Source organism: Sinocyclocheilus rhinocerous, unplaced genomic scaffold, assembly GCF_001515625.1.
Source record: "Sinocyclocheilus rhinocerous isolate Xijiao unplaced genomic scaffold, SAMN03320098_v1.1 scaffold993, whole genome shotgun sequence".
NCBI lineage: Eukaryota > Metazoa > Chordata > Actinopteri > Cypriniformes > Cyprinidae > Sinocyclocheilus > Sinocyclocheilus rhinocerous.
Genome location: NW_015639771.1, coordinates 1,906,089 through 1,933,315, shown reverse-complemented (window position 1 = coordinate 1,933,315; position 27,227 = coordinate 1,906,089). Strand labels below are relative to the sequence as shown.

General features: G+C 33.4%; 2 protein-coding genes across 2 annotated transcripts; one reads left to right on the top strand and one right to left on the bottom strand.

The window, feature by feature from the left end:
* The first annotated feature begins 3,492 nt into the window (after positions 1–3,492).
* Positions 3,493–4,711, top strand: LOC107751758 (fatty acid-binding protein, brain-like). The gene is made up of 4 exons (XM_016567522.1): positions 3,493–3,638; positions 3,817–3,989; positions 4,198–4,299; positions 4,413–4,711. Exons 1-4 carry the CDS (start codon positions 3,566–3,568, stop codon positions 4,461–4,463), a joined length of 399 nt encoding a protein of 132 aa, XP_016423008.1. The 5' UTR covers positions 3,493–3,565; the 3' UTR covers positions 4,464–4,711.
* Positions 4,712–11,221: 6,510 nt separating this feature from the next.
* Positions 11,222–27,080, bottom strand: LOC107751751 (neurofilament heavy polypeptide-like). Its single transcript, XM_016567517.1, has 58 exons — positions 27,057–27,080; positions 26,893–26,934; positions 26,626–26,673; positions 26,475–26,519; positions 26,310–26,349; positions 26,177–26,224; positions 25,983–26,024; positions 25,695–25,739; positions 25,548–25,595; positions 25,407–25,451; positions 25,241–25,282; positions 25,099–25,155; positions 24,929–24,973; positions 24,764–24,811; positions 24,593–24,640; positions 24,468–24,515; positions 24,336–24,380; positions 23,704–23,751; positions 23,549–23,596; positions 23,239–23,286; positions 23,074–23,121; positions 22,536–22,583; positions 22,413–22,460; positions 22,299–22,343; positions 21,962–22,006; positions 21,819–21,866; positions 21,682–21,729; positions 21,507–21,554; positions 21,367–21,414; positions 21,234–21,278; positions 21,067–21,105; positions 20,812–20,856; positions 20,680–20,724; positions 20,526–20,573; positions 20,226–20,267; positions 20,083–20,130; positions 19,938–19,985; positions 19,792–19,839; positions 18,825–18,869; positions 18,672–18,719; positions 18,531–18,587; positions 18,356–18,400; positions 18,206–18,250; positions 18,021–18,068; positions 17,816–17,863; positions 17,657–17,704; positions 17,531–17,578; positions 17,388–17,435; positions 17,033–17,203; positions 16,825–16,893; positions 16,458–16,508; positions 16,101–16,148; positions 15,798–15,845; positions 15,610–15,657; positions 15,362–15,385; positions 15,145–15,192; positions 13,528–13,572; positions 11,222–13,245 (listed from the first exon to the last, which is right to left on the bottom strand). The coding sequence occupies exons 3-58, from the start codon at positions 26,671–26,673 to the stop codon at positions 13,160–13,162; spliced, it is 2,790 nt and encodes a 929-aa protein (XP_016423003.1). The 5' UTR covers positions 26,893–26,934; positions 27,057–27,080; the 3' UTR covers positions 11,222–13,159.
* Between the last annotated feature and the right edge of the window lie 147 nt (positions 27,081–27,227).

Here is a 27,227-nt window from a genome sequence, read left to right as displayed (position 1 = left end):
TGTGAACTGTGAATGTGCACTTTACTCTGAAATAGGTTTTAGTCAAATCTGGGCTATGTGCATCAAGGACATGGTGCAGTTACGTAGCATAAAAGGAATTAAAGTAAATATTTTCTATTTACTATTGTATGTAAAAATACTGCATATTATCAAAGGCTGATTTCAAGCATTAAAATATTTAACAAGGCAAAATTGTTGGCATTTCTTGCTTTCCTCATGTGGATGATCAAATGTGACCTAATGAAATGTGCCCCTTGTAAACATAAATGTTCTTCAGTCATGAAATGAGACTTTGAAGGAGGTTTAATAACTCAGCAAAGCACTAGCTTAGTTTTCAACCAAAACTCTGCCTTAAGCTAGTTCAAGCGGTATAGCCTGGATGAACCCATTCCACCAAAAGTAAAGCGTTTCAAAAGTGTTTAGCATAATTGTTCTACATTGTTTATTAACCAGTTGAAACTGATAGATGCATCACTGTTTGTCATCAGTAATTCTGGTTTGTGTTATTCTGGTTATGTTATTCGGATTATCTGTCTATCTCTATTTATCTATTAATCTGTTCATCCGTCTGTCTATCCATCTATCTATCTATCTACATTCATCCATCATCTTATTTATCCATCCGTCTGATCGTCTACACATTTATCCATTGTCCATCCATCATCCTTGTATCTATCTGTCTATCGATCTATCTATCTGGCTGGCTGGCAACACCCTAGCAACCCCAAAGAGTACCATGGCTTCCGCATAGCAACACCCTAGTAACCACCCAGAGAACCATAGCAACAACTCAAAGCACAGTAGCAACACAGTAATGCAACTACACAAGGCATTTATAACATTAAAACAAAAAATCTTCCATGTTTTTAAACTTTGTAAGGCCTAAATGATCTTCAAATGTCAAGATGTTGATGTCTTGAGAAACTTTAAAGCCTATTTTTGTTTTAAATTCCATTTTAGGTTCAAAATAGAAACGTATAAAGTACACAAATAAAAGGTAAGTGCAGCCAAGCTCATCTTTTACTCTTGCTTGGCCGACTGTAAGATTTGAGGCGGCCGGACATACCTTTCAGCCTGCCAGTTTAATTAAAAACAGCAGGGTTTAGTTCTGTTAGTTCAGAACGTTCTGCCATACCGATTACATTATAGTGTACCATAGTATAAATTTGTGGTGTCTAATTGTGTGTGACTTTATGGAATAGCACATGTTTGATATCCTACTTGAATACATAGCAGGACCACAAACTGTCTAAAAATAAATGTTTTGTTCTCAGTGCTGTGGGGCGCGTTTTTGAAGTAGTACTTACAGGCTTTGTAGAAGCAGCTTGTGTTGGTCTATTAGGTGAATTTTACACGGCATTAACATCAATCATTTTAATTACATTAAATATTCACACTACACCCAAAAGCTCCATGGTTACATTCAGGCCTCCTCCTTGGCGATGAAGGGTGTTTGGACAAACAAGGGAGTGGTAGGCCTTATGGTTTGTGGTGATACTGAGGTTTATTCAGCAGTACAGACTGAAGTCAGCCCGACATTAAGCGGCATCATGTGATTTCCTCCAGCATTTTAAGCTCCTCCAAAAGTTTTGAGATACTTTTGAGGGTGAACTTATCTTCTGTAGGAATGAACTGTGAAGAGACTCCAATTGTTGGGAAACAATGGCAAAGGGCATAGCTAAAGCTTTCTTAAGCTTGAGTTTCATCAATCAAATGGCAAACAAATGGAGAAAACACAATGTGTTTCACAGTTGGCAAAGTCTCCTTACTTTTTATGTAACTAGCTCATGGTTTAACTGTTTTGGGCTCTTGGCTATTTTTTTTTTCCTCCAGTGACGGGATGAATAGAAGAAACCTTGAATTCAGATATGATAAAATATGTGAAGCAAGAAACAAACCGAAATTCAGTTACAGTTAGAATATATTATAAAAGTTATAAGGACTTTAATGTGCTTTCCTGGTGTTTTTGTCCTTGCCATTTGTCAGTCGTTGTCGCTATGCTGTGTGTACATGAGACCCGAATTCCTTCCGACTGTATTTTTTGTGCGTGTTCCACTAAAAACAAAAGACAAGATACGAGTTAGGAACTACATAAAGAATATTTGAATTGTAATATTTGTGTGAACTAGTCCTTTAATTCATAAGGAGCATTAGAGAATGTATATGACACTGCGGTGACTCACACCGTGCCAGTGCTGGAAAAAGTCAAGTTACGCTTGCGAAATCACTGAATAAAGCATTTGTTTTGTGACTTTTTAAAGTACAATTCGTAGTAATGTCTGCGAAAATGTACTAAATTAATTCCATGGAATTTCTGAGGTAAACTGCAATCGCATGTGCACAATGGAACGCGCGTGCCATCTAGCGGCCGACTTTAAGAAGTGCGAATCATTCCGTACAAATGACTGTCCATGGCAGTTACCACGAAATAAGTTTATAAAATGGATGGGACTTCTTCTGATTGGTCGGGCACAATGAGTTTAAATAATATATTGCCCTTTTTTCTATTTTTCAAGGTATTTTTAATGTAGTTGTAATTCTCATATTTTTATCGTCCAGGTCGCTTGTGCTTGTGCAGTAGCTGCTGTGATATACCTGTTACTATTCTCAGCGCTGATAAGGATGGACCAATCGTAATTACTGAAGAATGTTATCGATAAAAATCATTTTCTAGAGATTGCTGCGTCTCATTTGGCAAGCAATCTTAGGAATTAATACATATAAAAAAGAAAATACAATATTTAAACTGTGCAAACTGTATAAATGGCCCAGCAAGAGACGTCCTGACGCCTTATATGCTGCTTTCTGAGCCTTCCTGCGCCCCCTGGAGGAAGACGTCTTTCCTTATGAAGACCCACCGAATGCTTCAACATAGTTAACGTGGGTTACGATATGTGATAAAATGTTCAGTATAATTCCTTTTACATGTGATAGCAGTTTATTACAGTTTTTACAATGCTGTGCAATTTATTGTGCGAAGGGGATGATCTTATTCTACAGTCATGCAAAACTTACGTGTCTGTGCTACAGATCATTGGTGCTGTGATGCTTTAGAGTATCAGTAATTTTCTTTGTGCATTAATGAAAACCGCTGCAAATGCAAATGCATTTCTCTAATATAAATGATCTGCTCACAAGAGAGAGAGATGCCCAGCTTTTAAATAGTGATTGATAAGTTTTACACAGACCTGAAACTGCATAAATATTTTATTTATCGCTTTTTTTTCTTTTTCTTTTTTACTGTGGAATGTGGAACTATATTTAAAATAAAAAGTCAGAACTGTAATTATTAACATTTTAATCTTTGCTCAAACGCAAAGTCCCAGACCCATTACTGGATTATACTATTGAAATTACAGTGTCACTTCTCGCCATGTATTTGAACAAATCAGAGCTTCAGTACATAAAAATCCATCCAATCAGTAGAAGCTTCCCCTAAAGCCCCGCCTCCCTGACAGTATTAATTAGTTTGGGCTTTGCTGTCCGCAAACACTGAAGAGACTGTGAATTCCGTGACTGTACAAGGACAACTGTGTGTTTGATCACTGCATTTTAATCTCTCAATATGGTTGATGCATTTTGTGCAACTTGGAAACTGGTTGACAGCCAGAATTTTGATGAATACATGAAAGCACTGGGTAAGTAAAAATAAGACATTATTTTGCAGAAAGACAGAATTCCTCTTAACACTTTGCACGTGCAAGGTGCAATTGAACAGTCTGGTGTTTAAGTGCATGAGATTTTCTGTACAGTTTATATAATATTATTAATAGTTCTGTCTGTAATGTTTTTTGAGTTTGTTTTTTTCCCCCACAGGTGTTGGTTTTGCCACTAGGCAAGTAGGCAATGTTACCAAACCCACAATTGTCATAAGTCATGAGGATGACAAAGTTGTCATAAAGACGCTGAGCACCTTCAAAAACACTGACATTTCTTTCAAACTGGGAGAGGAGTTTGACGAAACCACAGCAGATGACAGACATGTAAAGGTTTGTGTTTTGTTTTTTTCTTCATTCATTGATGCATGCAGTGTCCACAATATATCTCAAATCAGTTTTACAATACAAATTTAAAGCACTTTTGTCAGGTTAGGTCTCTTTGTACCTTGCATGAATTTGATCATATATGATATAATTTTAGTTTACATCATGCACAGTGATAAAACACTACTAAAACCTATTTTTTATCTCATTTCAGTCCACTGTAAACTTGGAAGGGGAAAATCTTGTCCATGTTCAGAAGTGGGACGGCAAGGAGACTAAGTTTGTTAGAGAAATCAAGGATGGTCAAATGATTATGGTAAGCATCATTATTAATATTAATTTAGAATTTTAAGTCAAATGTTCTTTTTCATCATTGTCATGGATATTTAATGTTCCTAAATGTTCTCTCCTCATCTTTGCTGTTTACAGACCTTGACTTTTGAGGGCGTGCAGGCTGTCCGCACATATGAAAAGGCATAATGTCAAACTAATGGACGCTTCAGTGTTACCCTGGCAACTTGACAATATTACAAGGGAATTTTTACATTGTATTCTCGACTGAGTTTTCCCCTTTTTAAGACGCGAGACATTTTTTGTAAGACCTTTTATATAAAATGCACATTGTGAAGTTTTTGTGAACATTGCAGAATGTCTTTAATGTTAGTGGATTGTATAATTGAGGCCTGCCTTTGTGTCAAATTGAATGAAATACACACTTGATCAAAAACTGACTCTTTGTTTCTTCCTGTCTTGTGCGAACACTTTAGTTTTCTCATTAGTTTGATAATAAAGGAAGTTCCATATTTGTAATATGTCACTCGAACAAGACGGTAAATAACAGTATGTAGCAGTTTATCTATACACTCATACATAATTTCCTGAAACAGAATTGAGAAATGCAAACTGAGGACTTTACAACATTTTTTAAAACAATTTAAAAGTAAATATATTAAGTTCATTTAACATTTAACTTAAAATTACATTACAACAAAAAGTGCATATAGAATAAAAAAAAAAAAAAAAAAATTATCTGAAGTGAACAGTCCGTAGTTTGCTTGCAATGTTCCTAATAGAAGACTTTATTGCTCTTCTGTAAATTATATCACTTTATCCAGTGCTAATGAATACATAAAGTAATTCAAACGGTTTAGGAATCTTTCTGAGATGTTAAAAGGTTGGGTTTTTTTCACTGATGAGAATTTTGCACAGTTAATATAATGAAACCGACCAAGACTTTTAATCAAAAGAATTTATCAGTGTCATCCATCATCGTCAGTTTAACATTCTATTTGATCTGAGATCTTATACTTGATTTTGTGCCATAAACCACATGAAACTTTAGAAATAAATCATGTATTAATTGATTTTTTGTTCTATAACCGTATGGTACTATATAGATTTGGGATCACAATTTAGTTTCATTACACATAATCCAGTCCGATTATGGATTGTATCCTTAAGTACTGGGATGATGACCATAAGGTATTAATGATCAGCCATTTCTGTGTTTTAGATGCTAATTAGATTTTGACTTTGAGAATCAACACTTGGCCGCCTTAATCCACTGAGCAGATGGCCAACACACTCGAGTCATATCTGAGAAGATTGAACTTAATTTGTCACCATTATTAACTATTTCACTATGCTAGCATTTCAAACACCAACTTCAGACTGAGAACTCAAAGACTTGCACAGTTGTGTATCATGAGAAAAAAGGCTGTCTGAAGTCCTGAATGACTGTTTGTTTGACTTCTGGAGCAGTTTGAACACAAGCGACAAACTATTTAAAAGACTCTTTAGTGAGGGCCAGAGTTACCTGCATTTGGATTGAAAATGCCAGTCTGGGAGAGGAACAGTCCTCAGTTAGTTTAATATAATGCTGGGACGAATGATCATGCACCCTCATGAAAATGTCCTGTAGTAACCCCTACATAACTTGAACCTGCCAGGAGGGGACACGTTGCCACTGGGTCAAAGTTAATCCTATAATCCGTGTTGCCTTTACGTTGGAGTATCATTCGATCAATTTGACCAACCATGTTCAGATGCTTTATAGCCTATAGTGTGATGTTACTGGCCCAATTTTGTCACAACCACTTGTATGTTCACATTTACAAAATATCTTCATGGAACATGATCTTTACTTAATATCCTAATGATTTTTGGCATAAAAGAAAAATCGATAATTTTGATCGATACAATGTTTTTTTTGGCTATTGCAACAAATATACCCCAGCGACTTAAGACTGGTTTTGTGGTCCAGGGTCACATATACACTTAACAGTCAAACGTTTGGAATAATAAAAATTTTTTTATGTATCTTATGCTCACCAAGGCTGTTAAAAAAAAAAAAAGTAATATTGTGAAATATTACAATGTAAAAGTACTGTTTTCTATTTGAATGTACTTGATCCTGTGATGCAAAGCTGAATTTTCTGCAGAAATTACTCCAGTGTCACACGATCCGTCAAATATCATTCTTATATGATGAATTGGTGATCAGTTATTATCAGTTATTATTGGTGCTCAATTATTAATAATGGTTCTTATTATTATCATTGTTTTGCTGGTTAATATTTTTGTGGAACGCGCGATACATCTTTTCAGGATTCTTTGATGAATAGAAAGTAAAAAAAACAGCATTTATTTGAGATAGAAATCTTTTGTAACATTGTAACAAGTCTTTACAGTAAAAAAAGTAAAAGTAAAAACATATAGGATTATGAAATGTTTCTTGCACCAAATCAACTTATTAAAATGATATCTGAAGGATCATGTGACCCTGAAGACTGAAGTAATGGCTGCTGATAATTCAGCTTTACCATCAGAGAAATAAATTGTTAAAATACTGTATATTCAAATAGAACACTTTTTTTAAAATTATATTTTACAATATTACTGTTTTACTGTAAATATTGTGCAGTAAATAAATGCAGAATTTGTGAGACTTCTTTCAAAACATAAAAAAACGTAATTATTCAAACTTTTGAGCGCTAGTGTAATAAAAAAGTTTAACAGCAGTTCACTTAAAGGGGTAATGAAAGGTTCATATTTTGGTTTTGGGAGTCCCCAACAACAGGTTGACATGCATGCAATGTCAAAAAACACTTTCATTGTCTTATAATATGCATTTATTTTTACCTTACTTGCTCAAGGACTCCCAAACAATTCACTCAATGAGATTAGTCCGCATCATGACTGTAATCAAAGTCCTTTTAAGGTATTCTATAGTATTTGCTGTAATGCCTGACAAAGCAGCGTTTGTGAGCGCAGTGCTGCTTTTGTGCTTTGTGTACAGCGTTACCGGGGAAACCGCTATTTTTACTGCTCTAAAAGCGGCACCTAGTGGCAAAGAATTAATTTGCATTTTCATTCAACCAACGCGAAAATAGTGGGCGGGCAATATGCTAATGTTTCACGTTGACCTCAAATGTTGACCTTGGGATTCCTTTTAAAAACAACTTGTTTCAATGATTCAGAGTTGACTCTTTCTTTTGAGAGACAATAACTTTATACACGGTGCACTTTCAGATTTAAAACTTTGCAGGATGTTTTCATTCACTTAGAGCTGTGTTACACGCTGCATAAAAGGTAATTTTAAAAAATCCATAATAGGGGCACTTTAATTGTGGAGTTTACAGGCCAAAACTGCAGAAAATGAAATGTCACTTAACATCATGAACTGTAACAGTCTGGTTTGACTCTTGCAAAGAATCCGCCTACTATTGCTCAAAATAATATTTCGCAAGTTTCAGTGTTGCATAGTGTCCGTTTACTGTGACCCAGGACTGTCACGATGGCTTCAGTCTAACAGCAGATTGTGAATGGACTGTTTCTATAACAAAAAGCTTCGTACTTGGAGTGGAAAGTAATCAGGCATTGTTCTCTGCACTCACGGCTGACCTAAAAGCATGAGACTCATGAGCAACTTGCTCTGATTAAAGAAACAGATGTTTAACCACACATCACAGCACAGTTTTGCCAGGACAAACACGGAGACAAGCAGCTTTAAACATTGCTGAGATGAGAACCAGTTTTGCTTTTGCTTTTGCTTCAGGACCCAGTGTAAGAAGTAACCTAAATCAAACCTGTGACCCTTTTTGGATGCAGCTGGGTTGCATTTTCTATTATCTCGCATAGTTTGGATCCTGGTTTTCGAGGTTCACGTAAACTCTTAATACCTATAGCCTAGGCTACTGTCTCAGTCTGTATCAATTTGCGCCAAAATGTCATATAGCCTAGAGTTTGATTGGACTTGCAGCATTTTATGCCAGCATTGAAGGATATGGGAAGCGTTTTCTTTTCATTTAAAGGTTGATAAGCCTATTTATTTTTGCTATACTAACTATCATATTGTGTTGTGGATTCAGTGACTCTTTTTGCAGGTTAGTCACCTACCAGTAGGTGGCGGTAAGTGACTGTCTTTCTGAGTGAGTCATCAAACAATTAATTCAAAAACGCTGATTCATTAAAAAATAAAAATAAAATAAATTATATAGTGCATTTATATTAATGAATAATTGAATCATTCATTCATCCAAAGCGATCAAACATAAGGAATCACTTAGTGTTGTTTCTCGCAATGCTCGGTGTTATCCCAGCTAACAAAACATGTTCTAAGAACATTTTCTGCTATGAAAATGTTATTTCGTAATGTTATATGAACATTCATAATGCCCAGTTTTTAAATGTTTTAAAAACGTTTTTTCCCTGGTTTTGCGAACATTGAGGGAATATTAATTTGGAATATTCTCTGACCTTTCAGAAGATCATCCAACTGAAAGGTTCCATGAACGATGTATAAATAATCTTAATGCGCTAAAGTTTTGAGATCATTATTAAAGACCAGATAACTATAAACGAATATTCTCTTAATGTTTCTGGAAGAACGTTTGTTCTTTGAGAGTACCTTGCCAGAACGTTAGCCAAAGTTCTGTGAACATTCTCTGTTAGCCGAGTCTGAGATGCGCATTTATTTGCAAAACTTAATGAAAATGAATTGCGTTCTGTATATATTGCTTTCTTTATATATAAAGCTGATATAGGCCTTTCATAAATGTTGCAAAAATATTGCGTTCTCCAAGAAACTTTGCATTTGCTCACGAAAGCACTGTATTCAGTTTAGTCAGTGATTCCTCTGCATTTTTATTTTGGTTATTAGTGTGGCAGTGTAGGTGAAAAGACATTAGTTAGTTACTTAATTCAGGAACAGAATTCTAAAACCTATAGTTAAGTAAAGCTCTCATTTCTTTTAGATCACCACAGGTGTTTCCAAAAGTGCCAAGACTACCGTGCAGACTAATTTTGTGTACAAAGTGACTGAGCGAGAGAGAAAAAAGCGAGAGGATATAGGGGGTCTATTCAGCCCCTCAGTCTATGTCAAGTCTCTGTAGCCATTTGTCAGGAAGCATGAATGCTTGCCTTCATCTTCTCCCTTTTTTTCTTCTTTAGGCCAACCACAGTTCAGCTTTAAGCCGATTTTGCCTCTCTTCTTTGTGGGCCGGGAGTAGTCCGTTCTTCCATGGGCCAATAGCCTATAAGTTTAGGAGTGACATCACTGCCAGATTATGCTCTTGCCAAGTGTCATGAAAGAAACTCTCCCCGTTGTTCCCCAATGAAAAGAAAAGAGGCAAAGAGGCTCTGGGAAACCCTGACACTCCTCCTTGCCTGCCATGGGAACTGTTAACACAGAAGAGAAAATATTTCAGTTGACAATGCACAGAATGTAATCAGGCACTGTTCCAGGACCAGACCAAGGTTCATTCTGGGACTGCTTTTAATTTTAGGCCAGTCTTGTTGGATAATGGCTACTTATGTTATGGATGTCTATGTGTAAACTGACATCTCTCTAAGTTATGGAGAGATGTCTATGTGTAAACTGAGCTCAGACATCCTTTCATGAATGAAAATCAACAGCCATATGTGGTATATGTCCCAATATTGATTTTCTTGTCCGTATTGATCCAATGCGCACCATTCAAAATTGCATAGTAGTCTAATGTCACAAACTTGCATAGGAAAAGTAGTAGTAATGCTTAGTATTACTAGTCGTATTGTTTTTCTTTCAGTATTAATGCCTGATGTCAGCCAAAAATCAATGCTATACGAAAATATTTTAAAACAATTCATAATTTTATATATAGAAACACTACTATATATTTTATATGTACACTTTTTATATAGATATGTTTAAAATAATATCTATCTAACATGCAATAAGGGTATTTTAGAGTAGGCTCAGTTAGGAATAGTTTCTGTTGGCTTGGAGATGTTTAAGAGTTTTTTTGGATGCTTGAATAGCAGTCTGGCAGAAACCTTGAATAGCTCAAAGCAGGGTCTGCATACCAATGCAGTTAACACCCGGCACTATTGGCAGCTTTTTGCAGTATTGTGACAGTGATAGATTACAAAAATGTAGATATGGGCATATTTCTGAATCCTTAGTTTTTTTTATTCATCTCAATGAATGTTATTTTAATTAGGTATTTAGATGTAGTTGTTTAATTTTACATTACATTTATTTAAATGTAGTTTTTGACAAAACTTACCGGTAATATTGTGAAAGATAGTTTTACATAAATACACCTTTGAAATGCTATTTGAGTAATTTATCTAACAAAACCTTTGTATTTTAACTTGCTTTTTCACAAAAATTACACAAGGACCACAAAGGTTACATGAGAGCAGATTGCAGTAATGCCACCTACTGGTGACAGTGGATGTTGACATAATGGCCTGGGTAATATTGAAATAAAAGTATTTCTTCAAAAAAGACCTGACCAAAAAAGAAAATAGAAAAATACTGAAAAAAAAAACAATAATAAGTAATAAAAGAGCTCTCAAACAATTGTGATTCTTGCAAACATTCTTCTAAAACATAAAGCAGAATTCAAGTCTGTATTACAGTTCCAATAGCATTTACAGTTGCATACAGGCCTTTTTTTGACTGGAGACCATATTGTTGATTCTGTTGAGAGCTTTATAAATATGATTTCCCTTTATGGCTATACATTGTACAGGGAATGTTTTTCAATATCTAACTGCAAAACCATGCAAAAGAAAAAAAATGAATATAATATTACATTATACGTTTTTAGTGAATCTATATAATTCCAATTACAAAAACACAAATTAAATAAGGTCTGGTTTAGATAAATTTTTAAACAAAATTCTTGCAAACATCATGCAAAACTATTATCTTTGAGGAACATTTTTCAAATATGAACTGTAAATTAGATTTAAAATAACAATACACAAATTTTAAATAACTATATGAACTATTGAAAAATGCTGTTATTCATTGCTTCACATTTTGCATGAGAACACACCAACAAGCTCATAATCTACCGTGGTTAAAGTAACTTTTTTTTTTTTTTTGTCCAAAAAAGACCTATATCTGTTACAAATGAGCATTGCTATAATATGCATTTGTGCAGGTGACTATACATTCTCTTATTCCCAGACATATCCTGATCGGGGTTTCTACATTGCCTAAAATGTCCGGGTTTTGGCTTTTGCTCTCTACAGTCCTCAGACATTATATGTACATGCATTTGTATTGCTTTGACTGTTCTCTGTAGATCCCACCTGCTTCTTCACAATTTGTCAATTAAGCACAATGCTTGCATGCTGGACAAACTACTTTACAGTCATTACCTTCAGCAAGAACTAAAAGTCAAAACCCAGACAAAACGTATGATCGCTGTACACGTTACTGTACATCAGAGAAAAAAAAGCTCTTTCTACAGACATGAGTTTATTCTCTATGGAGCCACATGCTGAACTCCTACAGAAAAGACAGTGGCAGTAAAATAAATGTCTCCAGGGCGGCCCACCGGCACACTAGTTTAATCGTGTGTCTCACTAGTACACACCATTAAACACTCAATATCATTAAATCAAGTAATGAAGTAATGAGCCAGGGAGCCACCAGAGGCAGTGCTGAAAAACACTGTGGTTGCATGCAATACATTTAATCTGGCACATAATTTTATCCCATACTGAAAAAAAAATCTTCTGTACGAGTATAACGTGCAATAGACATTTTTTGTAACATAATTCAGAATGCCATTTAATTGGCTCTTCTATATGAGGTATAGGCCTATCCATGTAATATTGCAAAAAACACATCCACATCGTTACAGACATTACCTTACATAAACTATTAAGGTTATGCAGAGAAATGTAAAAACAGTAGTGGTTGCAATGTAATATATTAGAACAACGCAGTTGACTTGATGTTTAATGCTTTTTCCTGGATTTAGCACAACAGTTTAGCTTCATTTTGTTATGCAAAATCCAGTGTGTTCATTTATAAAGAGCACTGAACAAAACATATGTTTCCTCTGTGAAGTATAGATTTATAAAAAAGTTTGGCAAGTTGTATTAAATAAAATGTATGGAAAGCTAAAAGAGAGAGAGAAATAAAATAAAAAATATATAAATAAAATAAAAATAAAAAATTATTAAAATGATGTATACATTCAGAGGAACTGAGCTTACTGTCCAAAGCCCTTATTTCTCAGTGCAGTTGTTACTTCTGTAAACGGTTTAGTAAACGGTATTACTAAGAAAGGATATATGAAATAGTTTACATATTTCTTGCTCGATTATATCCTCCCTTCCAGTTGTGTAAACAGTGAACAACTTTCAAACCCCATTCTGACAGAAAACACAGTGGAATGCTTTGAATTAGCACCCCATCAAAATGAGGTCATGTCCCATGTATATATAAAAGACCGTATAATATTACGATCCTGAAACGCACTGCATGTTCAGAAAGGAAGTTAGTTCTTTCATAACTTCCTGTCAGTGTTGTCTGGACAAACGATACTCACATTCTTTCTTGGATATATATTAATCATAAATAGATAGTAATCATTCTGAAACAAAAGGCAAATCCATGGTATTAATAAAAAGATGGATAGCCTTAAGATAATAAATAGTGCAATATTTGCAAACTCTGTCCTTCAAAATGACAAAGAATTTGAGAAGGAAGTTTTCCAGGAAGTAACTTAAATCTCTTTCACATTTCTTGGTCGTTGCTGGTGTAATGCTGTAGGACCTACTGTGCACCTCTCCACTGCATCAGAGCAGCAGATTCCTCAGCGTTCAGAGGTCCGTCTTCACTGCCTTTGCCATGTTGTTTAACATCAGAATACGAGGTATGGCTGGACTCACCACAGCGGTGGTGAAAAGGGGAAGAACGGATACTGAGTATCATCCTCATCCACAAAGAAACACTGGAAGTAGGGAACGTCCTCTGTAGGGGAAAAGACATTAGAGATTGTTTTAGGATTATGTTAGGGGAAAATGAATGGCCGCACAGCACATTCAAAGAAAAAGTACAGCAAACAGGCTTGTCATTTGACCTTTGTCTCTGACTTTGAAACGTTTCTATTGTCAAGAGTTTCTATTGTTACACATTACTACAAGATTGCTTTTAAAGAATATGTGCATGTGCATAATAAATGGAACGATCATAAGTCAGATAAAGGTTCATCATGATCTGAAGTCTACACTGGACATAGTGACAAAAACTCACCCTCCTCTATCTCTGGAATATCTTTGGAGACATCAGGTTCTTCTCCTACAGAAGGGAAATACATATTTCTTTAATCTAATCTCAATCAAATTATTTTACAGTACACCATGGTTATTATCCTCCCGAGACCCTGCATCCTCATATGAGGACATTATATTTTAGTGAATATCTCTGATACTTTACATGCTTTACATTTAAGTCTGGATGTCCTGTACAGAGCACATTCAGGGCTTTTCAGAGATACTAAATGTTTGGATGTTTCACTATGACCACTCCCTCTCCTTGGTCTTCAAAAATGTCTGATATTAATTTAGTGACACTCTTATGGAAATATGATAATATTTTGTAATTATCATTTAAATCTGACTAATTTTTAAACTGTGCGAGGGATGAAAGTTCAGTAGGCCAGTCTGTCTAATCCAATCTTAACCTCCTGAGACCCTGCATCCTCATATGAGGACATTATATTTTAGTGAATATCTCTGATACTTTACATGCTTTACATTTAAGTCTGGATGTCCTGTACAGAGCACATTCAGGGCTTTTCAGAGATACTAAATGTTTGGATGTTTCACTATGACCACTCCCTCTCCTTGGTCTTCAAATATGTCTGATATTAATTTAGTGACACTCTTATGGAAATATGATAATATTTTGTAATTGTCATTTAAATCGGACACATTTTTAAACTGTTTGTCATAAATCAACATCTCAGGAAAATGTTATGGGGTTTCAAATCAAAATATGACTTTCTGGTACGAAACAGGACGTTGATTTCATACATGTCCTCATATGAGGACACCGATGTTTATTACGCATTTTGGGAGACACAACAAATGAATAGGGAAAGAAAATATATTTCAATATTCTTATAAATATTACATATTATTATGAAAATTTAGTCAATTATGACTCCCATTATTACACTTCTTTTTCATTACATGTTGCCCCAAAAACACATTAATATGCCAATTAGATTTAGTTTATAGATACATTACATATAATGAAAAAACCTGCTATGGCCATTTTACACACATTTTGCATGAAGAAAAATGGTATATCAAATCATTCTGTTATAACATAGTTGAGAATTATCTTTATACAAAGTTTGGTAAAAAAAAATCCTGAAAACTAAAAATGTATTGGTGATTTAAAAATAAAATCAAATGTTCATTTATGTCTTTTTATTTTTTGTAAAGAATTGAGTCCCGATGTCCTCTACCAAGGTCGTAGCATAACTTATGAATGAAATATAATTTTTACATTTTTTTTTAATGCTCTAAACAATGTAATGACATGAAAAAGTACAAATTTTTTCCTAAAATGTTTTGCCGGGTCTTAAGAGGATAAAATAAACTAAAATGACAACTAAAACCATTAAAAACATTTTACTAGAAATAAAAGAAACTTAAAGTGGAATCAAATAAAACAAGAAAACAAACTAAATTTATTTCTGTAAGTTGTAAACATCTCTAATTTTCATTTAGTTTAAGTTAAAATACTAAAATATCTAAAACTGAAATACACATTAACAAAAACTAAAAACGTTTAGCAATTTTGTTGTGTGTTTTATTTTAGCATTTCAAATATATGAATACACACGCGTAAATATCTTACCTTTTACTTCCTTGCCCACAACAGCTTCCTTCTCAGTTGGCTCGACTGCTGATTACAGAACATTCACAAAACATCAGGTAAATGCTGTTTTACATGTTACACATTTAGTATATGTTCCCCACAATCAGAATACACGGGCTGCACTTATACCTAAATAGTTTGTCATACCACTTTATAACTGCTAAATTTAAAATAAAATAAAAAACGAAAAACATACCTTTTTGTTTGACCTGCTCAGGTTCTAAAACAAAAAACGAATATAACTGTATTAAAATGATCTTTCTGAATCACGCTCATGCATTTGTTTTTACTGTGAAGGGCTGGCAAATAGATTCCTGTTTGTTATGTGCTGGATTGCTCTGATTTTCTTAGACATGTGGTGTGATGATATTAAAATTATATTAAAAGTCTGTGTAAGTAAAGTCTGTGTTGGTAAATTAGCCATAACACAATCAGCCATTGTACCTTTCTGTAAAGGTTCCTTTACTTGTTTGGCATCCTCATGGGTGATTTCTAGCATCAGGAGAGAGATTTTTAGTCACTGACACAACAATAAGAACACCTTCTCTTTTTACATAGCACTCCCTTAGAAAACTAGAAGAAAGTCATTGTGGTGGGTGATTTCAATTCTTAACAGTAGATATATATTTTACCTTTCTTTTTGGGCTCTGGTCTGATCTTAGCTTTTGGAGCCTCTTTATCTAGAATAGAAAAGTGAATAATTTCTTGGACATAATGGATATAAATCATTTGTTGTGATAACCTTTAATCTAAATAACAGTTCAAAGTGATTTACAAAGAAACAAAACTAATATTTTCATTAAAATAATTTTCTGATTTAGGTTTTTATGGTCTTTAAAAATCACAGAATTCATAAAATCGCTTAAATAAATTCTGTCAATTAACATTTGCATATTTGTATAATATAGCTGCTGTTACATAGCTTTCCGACATACCTTTCTTTGCAGGTGCTGGTTTACTGATGTTTTTCAGTGCATCACATTCTGTGTTGTGAAGAAGACTGGTTAAGCTGCATGCAAGTTTCAATTTCATAATAAGACAATGAAAACTGGATCTAATTTACATTCATATTGTACTGTATATATGCAGACTAGAGAACTAATAAAAGACAATATGGGTAAGACATAAAAATAAATTATACATAAGCAAAAGAGACAATCTGACTGAAAGTGCATCGTAGAATATTCTAATACTGCTCTAATGAAGCTTCAATTTCATTAATAAATTGTCTCCGGCAACTTCCAAAAGAGAAAAACAAATCCTGAAAATAATAGGTTATATATGAGAATTACCTGCTTTAATATGTGCTGTCGTCTTAGTAACGTTCACCAGAGCATCATGGTCTAGAAAAGAAAAATCTTTCACTTACTCGCATGTGAACACTACAGTGGGAATCCCAATTGTACAGTCCACTCTCAGAAAAAAAGGTACAAAAGCTGTCACAGGGGCGGTACCTTTTCAAAAGGTACACTTTTGTAACTTTTAGGTACTAATATGTACCTTTAAGGTACCAATATGGACTGTTTAGGTACAAAGGTGTGCCTTTTGAAAAGGTACCGCCCCAGTGACAGATTTTGTACCTTTTTTTCTCCTGTTTAGTTGTAGCTCATTATGTCTATAATTCATGACCAGCTTGAGTAATTGAGTTTTTCTCAATACCTTTTTTTGGTGTTTTGACCTTTTCCTTGGAGACTGCTAGTTTTACCTTTACACCGACAGTCTTCGGTTCTAAGACACAAGCAGCATGTGGTTTAACGTAAGCAAAACAATTATTTCTACAAATAATTTATGCAAATTTAGTTTTTTTTATTTTTCCGGCCTGCTGATGATGTCAAAATCCACCACATTTCTAACATGGACAAAATACCTTTGATTGTTCTGTTGTCCATTCGTAAAAGCGTAATTTGATTTTGAGTGGACTCCAGATCACTCTTCATTTCACCAATGTCCTTCCTCAGTAAATCCAGAAGAGACAGTTTTTGGTTGATAGAGCTCAAGAGCTCCAAGTCCAAACCAATAAGACCAAGACCAACATCATCTGTGTATACAGAAGTGTAAAAATCATTTGTGTAAATGATCTGAGGCCATTCAGACTCTTATCAAATGCGCAGATGTTACATGAGATTCAATCATGCAAACGTAAGCTTTAATTATTCATTAGCACCATCAAAAAAAACTGTATTATTAGTACATTTTCTAACAGACTTGTGGGGAAATCTCACCTTTATTTGGAGCTGGTTCTAATAACTTTTCTTTAGCGACTTCAGGCTCTATAAAACAATATTTTATGTGATAATAATATTATACAATAATCATATAACAGAAAGCAACACTACACAGAGGATGATTTCATTGACATTCACACCTTTCTTCACAGGAGCTCGCTTAACTTCCTCCTTGGTGACTTCAGCCACTGAAAAGGAAATGATGTGAAAATATTGTTTAAATATGATTTTCTTTAAATTGGAGGTAAAATATTGGTAACTCTTACCTTTCTTCTCAGGAGCTGGTTTAGCTTTCTCCTTGATGGTTTCAGCCTCTAAAATGTTTATAAAATAACATTTAGAGCAAATAAAAAACTTAATACAGCATGATTTAATATTCTGCTTGGGAATAGTGTTAATGTGATTGCTAACGGAGTAAATCAAACCTTTCTTTACAGGGGCTGGTTTAGCTTTCTCTTTGACAATTTCAGCCTCTAAAACAGCAATAGTAATAAAAAACATTGGGGGAAAAGCCTTATGGCTTGGCTAAAATTGATAACTCAACTAAAATAACCTGATTATTTTAAGGGGCTGAAACCTAATTTGTTACACAAGATATCACACTAAAAATAGAAGAAAATAAACTCATACCTTCCTTCACGGGGGCTGGTTTAGCTTCTTCTTTGATGACTACAGCTTCTGAATTAGTGACGATGAAAAAAAATGTATAAAATTTAAAACGCGAAAATTGTTAATTTAACATTATTAAATTGTTTAATATACCTTAAAAATCATTCTATCAGATGTTAAATGGCATTAATATAAAAAAAACGTACCTTTCTTTGGTGCTGGCTTTGGCTTTTCTTTAGTAATTTTGGGTTCTGTAAAACACGGCAGTAGAACTTTACAATAGCAAATGACAAATAGCAAATAAATGGACAATTTTGTGTTACGTGAATTTTGAATTAAAATGTCAATGTAAGTACCCTTTTCTTCAAGAACTGGTTTTGCCTTTTCCTTTGGAACTTCAACTGAAAAGGAGCGAAACATTAAAAAGGATTTCTTTCTGAGAAAATCCTGAAATGCGTACTGTATTCAGATACCTATTCAAATGTGCAAATGTTAAAAGATAAACATTGATTACGCTACATATATTAATACCTTTCTTTGTAGGTTCTGGCATTGGTTCAGGTGCCTTTTCTTTATGAACTTCATGCTCTATAAAAAAAGCAGTTTCAAGTGATGAATGATCACACAGTGGTGTGCAACATCATTACAGGATGATTTTGTTCACATCAATACCTTTCTTTTCAGGAGTTGGTTTAGCTTTCTCTTTGATGACTTCAGCCTCTAAAATCATGATAATATCAAATACACACATCATTACCATTCTCTTAAAACTGGCCAAAATAGAAATATGTTTTGACATTGTCTTTCAAAATTAAATAACAGTACCTTTCTTTGGTGCTGGCTTTGGCTTTTCTTTGATTATTTCAGGTGCTGCAAAATGTGGGGGTTTAACTTCAAACCATTTTAGAAAATCAGGCTGATATTTCAGTTTCAAATGCCTAACAAAGAACTCTAATACATTCTTAATATATTTAGCCTTTGAAATGCTGAGTTAAAGTATTTTCACTCATTTTTGCTATGGGAAAATCGCCCCGGTTGAGGGGCCTTTTCTTTAGCAACTTCAGGCTCTATAAAACCATTTTAATTCATGTAATGAACAATCATTATACAGCCACAAAAAAAACCCGCATATGCAGGATGATTTCACTGTCATCCATACCTTTCTTTACAGGAGCCAGTTTAACTTTCTTTTTGATGACTTCAGCTCCTGAAATAAAAATAGTTGAATAAGAAAAACTTGATTTAAGTAAATATGAGCCTGATCTTTAACTTGACAGCAAATATCAAGCTGCAGTAAGTAACTCTTACCTTTCTTCTCAGGAGCTGGTTTAGTTTCTCCTTGATGATTTCAGCTTCTAAATTGTTGATAATATTCATATTTTTTAGCATGATCCTAAATTTTCTTTGGGAATTTTTTTATTACATTATAAAGTAAATCAAACCTTTCTTCTCAGGAGCAGGTTTAGCTTTCTCTTTGATGACTTCAGCCTCTAAAATGGTGATAATATAAAATATTTAAAGCATTAGCATTATCTAAAAACCAGAAAAGATAGAAAGTTTAAAAAATAGTTTTGGCATTGTTTTTCGCAAATAAATTGCAGTACCTTTCTTTGGTGCTGGTTTTGTTTTTTCTTTGGTTATCTCAGGTGCTGCAAAACATTTAAAATGGTTTAAAATATCAGATAGATATTCAAGTTTCAAGAATGCCTAACAATGAAGTTTAATGCATTCTTAACATCTTTAGCTTTTGAATATAAAATATTTTTCTCATTTTTGTATGTGGAAATCTCACCTATTCTTGGTGCTGGTTCAGGTGCCTTTTCTTTAGCAACTTCAGGCTCTATAAACGTTCATGAATATAATAACCATCATCATACAACAATCAACATACACCGGAAAACAAGAGCATATTCAGGATGATTTCATTGCCACCCATACCTTTCTTTACAGGAGCCGGTTTAACTTTCTCCTTGATGACTTCAGCCTCTAAAATTATGAAAATATTTAGAGAATGAGAAAACTTAAGTTAGAGATTCATCGTTAAATTGAGCACATATCCAGCCACAATAACCGTTACTCTTACCTTTCTTCTCAGGAGATGGTTTAGGTTTCTCTTTGATGACTTCAGCCTCTAAAGTGTTGATAATATTAAATAAAAAAGGCTTTTTAGCATGATCTTATATTTTCTCAATAAAATATTTCATTACATTTTAAAATAAATCAAACCTTTCTTCTCAGGGGCTGGTTTCATTTTCTCTTTGATGACTTCTGAAATTGTGAAAGTATAAACATATTCAGAGAAGACAAAATACATATAATAGAGTTATAAATTAATGTACTCCTCTAAACAGGGCAAAAATTTTACAATGAAAGCACAAATTATCGGCCTATCACTTCTTTGGGTTTTGGTTCAGGTGCCATTTCTTTAGGAACTTCAGGCTCTATAAAACAGTATTTTTTCATGTGATAATTATCACTATACAGTTGTGTAACAGCAACACAAGCTGATTTCACAAACACACATACCTTTCTTTACAGGAGCTGGTTTGACTTTCTCCTTGATGACTTCAGCCTCTGAAATGGCAATGATAATATTTAGAGACTAAAATCTTGTCTTAAATTCATCCTTAACACAGGATAAATTCATACCATGTAAAAAAAAAAAAAAGTTAACTCATACCTTTCTTCTCAGCAGCTGGTTTAGCTTTCTCCTTGACTTCAGCCTCTAACACGATGATGATATAAAAGCATTAGCATTTAAAACTGGGAACTTTTTTGGCCATTATTATTTTATTTATTTAAATTGCAGTACCTTTCTTTGGTGCTGGTTTTGGTTTTTCTTTAGTTATCGTGGGTGCTGCAAAACATGAGGACTTAACTTCAGATCTTATCTTTAAAATAGCAGCTGTGGTGTTATGATGTTAACACATAAGTTGTCAAATATCCAGCAATTCACATTTCTGTAATATTAGCAAAGCAAGCACAGAAATCATAATTGACTATTTTTGCCAGCATCTGCTGATGTGTTGATAAGTCAGCAATATTAGGGCATATACTAAATATGTACCTTTTTCTTTAGGGACTAGTTTTGCCTTTTCCTTTGGAACTTCAATAAAGAATTGATTAGAAGATAAATAAGAATGTTTAAAAGCAAAACCTTAAAAACTGAAACATAATTATACCATTCAGGGATTCAAAATCGCACAAGTTACCAGAAAAACACACGTATAATACCTCGCTTTGCAGGTTCTGGTGCCTTTTCTTTAGGAACCTCTGGCTCTGTAAAACCAAATGGTTTGTTGTGATAAATGATCAGCATACATTATGAAAGCAACAATATGTGCAGATTATTTAACTCAATCCATACCTTTCTTTATAGGAGATGGTTTAACTTTTTCCTCAATGATTTCAGCCTCTGCAATGATGATAATATACAAATGTTTATATATCGTGTATCACATTTTGCTTATAAAAAAGTGAAACTGATAGTTGACAGTAAAATCAAACCTTTTTTCTTAGGGACAGGTTTAGCTTTCTCTTTGATGACTTCAGCCTCTACAAAACAGAATAATATTTCAGTTTCATAATATTAAACAGTAAAGCTTTTTTTGCTATAAATAGATTGACCATATTTTTGGTAAAAGTGTAAAATGCAAAAATACCTGAGAGGAAAACAACTCACCTATTTTGTGTTTCGGTTCAGGTGCCTTTTCTTTAGCAGCTTCAGGCTCTTTAAGACAGTTTTAATTTGTGCATGTGATAAATGATCATTATAATGTCAAAATCAGCAATGCAAGAAAATGATGTTGATATCCCTACCTTTCTTTTCAGGGGCTGGTTTAGCTTTTTCTTTCATGATTTCAGCCTCTAAAATGTTGCAAAATAGTTATAAAAACATTTTAACATAATATTACATTTTGTTGAGGAATAGTGTATACACTAATAACTTTACGTACGCATACCTTTCTTTGGTGCTGGCTTGGGTTTTTCTTTAATTATCTCAGGCTCTGCCAAACACACAAGAGTTTTATGTTTTAAAAAAAAAGCAGAACTTGAGTCAAGACTTATTATGGCATAAATTATCATAATGTTCTTTACAATATTTATAAAAGCCAAGTGGCTAGAGTCAGTCAATTGACAGTACTTGTAATGCATTCACAAATCAACAGGTCATTTAAGATGCGAACATGGTTTTGCCTTTTCTTTGCGACTAAAAGGGGCAACAAGGAAAATAAGGATTTGTTTCTAAAAATGCTTGAAATGTAAACGTGTAATATAGCATATAAAGTATATGAATACCTTTCATTGTGGGTTCAGGTGCCTTTACTTTAGAAACTACAGGCTCTATAAAACATTATAATCATCATACAGTGAAAACAACAGTATACATATAGGATGATTTCATAACCATACCTTTCTTTACAGAAGCTGGTTTAATTTTCTCCTTGATGACTTTAGCCTCTAATGATATTGCAAATATGTTTAGAGAAAGAACTGCATTCTAATAACAACAATAAAAACCACAATAAATCAAACCTTTCTTCTCAGGGGCTGGTTTAGCTTTCTCTTTGGTAACTTCAGGCTCTACAAAATAAAACAGAGCAATTTCAATCATGTCAAATAATGCAGTTAAATGCACATATGTAATCTAATGTTAACAAGCACAATAAATCAATTTATTTAATTTTTTATATAATTTGATTGACCAATGTCTGAAAAAAAGGATTGTGGGGAGACATCGAAGCATTTTGGGGTTTTGGTTCGGGGGCCTTTTCTATTGCAACTTCAGGCTCTATAAAGTGTTTAAAATTGATCTGATTTCATTCATGTGATTCATCATACAGCAGAAAGTGTCAGCATAAGCAGGAGGATTTCATTTAAATTCATGCTAATTTTAATTAATTAAAAGTTATTAATTTAATTAATAACTTTCTCCTTGATGACGTCAGCCTCTGAAATGGCAATGATTTAAACATATTTAGAGATAGTAAATCTTTTTTGCATTAATAAATGTATTTATTAGCTTTATCTTTACCAGTGAAATCCCTCCTGAGGCTAAGATAATAACTCTTACCTTTCTTCTCAGGGGCTGGTTTAGCTTTCTCCTTAATGACTCCAGCCTCTGAAATTATGATAATGCAAAAATATTTAGAGGATGCCAAACACATCCATTGACTTAATCTTAAATTTTGCTTTGAGGAAATGGAAATGTTTTAAATATGAACATAGTAAATGAAACCTTTCTTCTCAGGGGCTGGTTTAGCTTTCTCTTTGATGATGTCAGCCACTAAAATATAAAAAAAAAATTCGAATCTATTTTGCGTTAAAAAACTAAAGCTGTTGACTTTAATTTTCTCAGGTTTATGAACATATGAAAAAAAAACACTTTGTAATGTCTTATAAATAAATACTGTGTGTTTATGTAACACACAGTAGAAGCATACAAACACATACTTAAAGCAGAAACACCTTTCTTTTTCTTTGATGAAAAAATATTATGAGAAATCAAAAGATCCGTGTTATATTAAAATCTTCATTGATATCCATACCTTTCTTCTCAGGGGCTGGTTTAGCTTTCTCCTTGATGACTTTAGCCTCTAAAATGGCAATGATGTCAAATATTTTGAAGATTTAAAAGATTTATTATCTTTATAATTTTCTTGTGAAATGTGTTCAATTGATTCTCAACACAAAAAAATCAAACCTTTTTTCTCAAGGGCTGCTTTAGCTTTTTCTTTGATTACTTCCGCTTCTGTAATTGTTAAGATATAAAAACATTTAGGAAAAAATTTATATTATTCTAAACTAGGTTGGCAAAATCTGGAAATGTTTAATATGTTGAAATAAAAATAGAGAATAAAACAATGACATGAAAGAATAAATGGCATAACATTTTGTATAAATACACTGCCTGGCTGGTAAAATGTATACATATACTAAAATACTTGCAGGATGTTTTTTAAGGAAAAAAAGATGATCTTTATGATACAGCACTGATTCATGTGATGGATAATCACACAAGCATTTCATTGACATCCATACCTTTCTTTACAGAAGCTGGTCTAACTTTCTCCTTGATGACTTCAGCCTGAATGATATACAATATTTAGAGTTTTTTTTAATAGTCAGATCTTGTGTAAAATGTTTCTCAACAGTAAATTAAACCTTTCTTCTCAGGGGCTGGTTTGGCTTTATCTTTGATAACTTCAGTTTCTGAAATTGTGAAAATACAAAACATAAATTAAAACAACTGACATAAAACTTCATGTTCCATGAAAAAATAATTTTAATATGATGAATAATCATCAAACAAAAGCATTTCATTCACATCCATACCTTTCTTTACAGGAGCTGGTTTTGCTTTCTCCTTGACTTCAGCCTCTGAAATAGCAATGTGGTGATTGTTGAAGTTTTTGTTTTTAATATTATCTTTAAAACTACCGAGATAAAATATCAACATGAACTCACCTTTTTTCTCAGGGGCTGGTTTAACCTTTTCCTTAATGACTTCAGGCTCTAAAATTATCATAAAGTTTAACCATAAATGTTGTTAGAGAAAATGGTAATTTAATTCTTAATACAGTAAATCAAACCTTTCTTCTCAGGAGCTGGTTTAACTTTCTCTTTGATGACTTCAGCCTCTAAAAAAAAAAAATATATAAGAAAAATGCGAATGATTAGCTTTATTTACAAAAGGCCAGTGGAAAAGCTGTTATATATATATATAGGCATTATTCCCACTAATAAATGTAAAAGCAATTTACCCTTCTTTGGTACAGGCTTGGGTTTTTCTTTGGTTATTTCAGGTGCTGCTGCAAAACATGAGTGTTTAACTTTAGAGTTTGCAGATGTACAGATAAATCAACAAGGTACTGCATTACATAATTATTAAAAGTGATTTTGAATTGACAGGTAAACTAGGTACGTACCTTTCTTTTCAGGGACTGGTTTTTCTTTTTCTTTTGGAACCTCAACTGAAAAGACATCACAAGGAAAATTAATATTCTTTCTACAAACGGCTTATATGAAAATATGTGTACGAGGCATGTTTTCAAAATTGCACATTAAAATATAAACAGTAAATATAGAATATTAACACCTTTCTTGGTGGATTCTGGTTTTGGTTCAGGTGCCTTTTCTTTTGCAACTTCAGGCTCTATGAGACAATAACATGTCATGCGATGAATGATCATCATACAGTTGAAATCTAAAGTATAGGATTATCTTATTCACATTCATACCTTTCTTTACAGGAGTTACTTTCTCCTTAATGACTGCAGCCACTATAAAATAACATTTAGAGATTGTAAATAGGTGAATGCTGTTAGCTTGGGTAAAATGTCAATCTGAATGAAGCATAAATGAAATCGATAAAATGTAAAAAGTTTAAATAATGGTAACACTTGCCTTTCTTCTCGGGGGCTGGTTTAGATTTCTCCTTGACTTCAGCCTCTAAAATTATGAAAATATATAGAAAAAGTCAATTTTAGCATAATCATTTTTGAATGGGGATGGTAATTATGATTTAATTGTTAAAGCAACTCAAACCTTTCTTCTCAGGGGCTGATTTGACTTTCTCTTTGATGACTTCAGCCTCTAAAATGAAGTTTATAAAAGAATTGAAAGCATTAGCATTGTCTTAAAACTGGCCAGACTACAGGTTTTGACATTATTCTTACAGATGAACTCAGATACCTTTCTTTGGTGCTGGCTTTGGTTTTTCTTTGGTTATTTCAGGTGCTGGAAAACACAGCAGTAAAGAACAGTCATAACTGACTTTTTACATTTGCAAATGTGTTATTTGATCAGTGATACAGTGTCACAAAATAAATAAAACTCCTTTGTAACCTCAACTGTAAGAGAGTACAAGGTAAATAAGGACAAGTTTTTTAAGGAAAACTTGTAATGTGAAAATATGAGATTCAGTCTAATCTAGTATTCATTGTTGTAAATGTTGATAAAGCATATACTATATCTTATTACCTTTCTTTGGAGGTGCTGGTTTCTCTTTGATAAATTCAGGCTCTATAAAATAGATGGATAATTCACTTTCAATAATGTCAAGCAACTTCAAGAGCTTCTGAATAAAGAAAATTCTCTCTAAAGAATAATCAAATTGACTGCTGATGAAATATGTAAAATATTCAGTAAATGTTTTTAAAGGTTCAAGAACTAACCTTTTTTGGGTTTCAGTACAGGTGCCTTTTCTTTAGCAACTTCAGGCTCTATAAAACCGTTTTAATGCAATAAATGATCATTATACAGTGGAAAACAACAGCATATTCAGGATGATTTCGTTGATATTCATACCTTTCTTTACAGGAGCCGGTTTCACTTTCTCCTTCAGCCTTTGAAATGGCAATGATGTGAAAATATTTAGAGATTCCAAAAGGTTTTAATGTCCTTGGCTAATTTTTTAATTGATATTTAACACAATGAAAGTCCACATCAAGCTACAATAACGGTAACTCAAACCTCTCTTCTTAGGGGCTGGTTTAACATCTTTGATGACTTCAGCCTCTGTAATGATAAAAAGAGGAAACAAAATGGCTTTTTAGCAAATATGTTCTTTAATTTGTTTAAGGGAAATGTTCATTTGACTCCTACTTTTGCTTAACAACAAAACCTTTCTTTGCAGGAGCTGGTTTAGCTTCCTCCTTGATGACTTTAGCATCTGTAATGTCAATGATGAGTAAATATTTTGATACTGTAAATTATTTTCTTTAACATAATTTTTTTAATATGTTTGTAGAATATGTGATATCTGCTTGATGACTTCAGCCTCTTACATTATGTGATGAAAACAAAGCAAGCAAAACACTATCACTGTCTTAAAACCTGATTGGAGAAAATATTAGCTTGTATTATTGTTCTCACAAATAATGTTATATACCTTTCTTTGGTGCCCTCGGTTTTTCTTTGGTTATCTCAGGTTCTGTTAAACATGGAATTTATGAAACATGAAAAAGCTTGGAATATGACACACATTAGTCTTGCCTGGTAGTAAATTTTGCAAATATTTAAAACAAACATTGCATATACTGCATCCTAATGTACCTTTCTTTGCAGGTTCTGGTTTAGCTTTCTCTTTGGTAACTTCAGGTTCTACAAACAAAATGATATTTCAGTTTTAGAACAGTTCAGCAAAGACATGTCTTTATAGCAGCTTCAGGCTCTGAAATTATGCTTAGAAAAATTACATTTGAACTGTTAAATATTTATACCTTT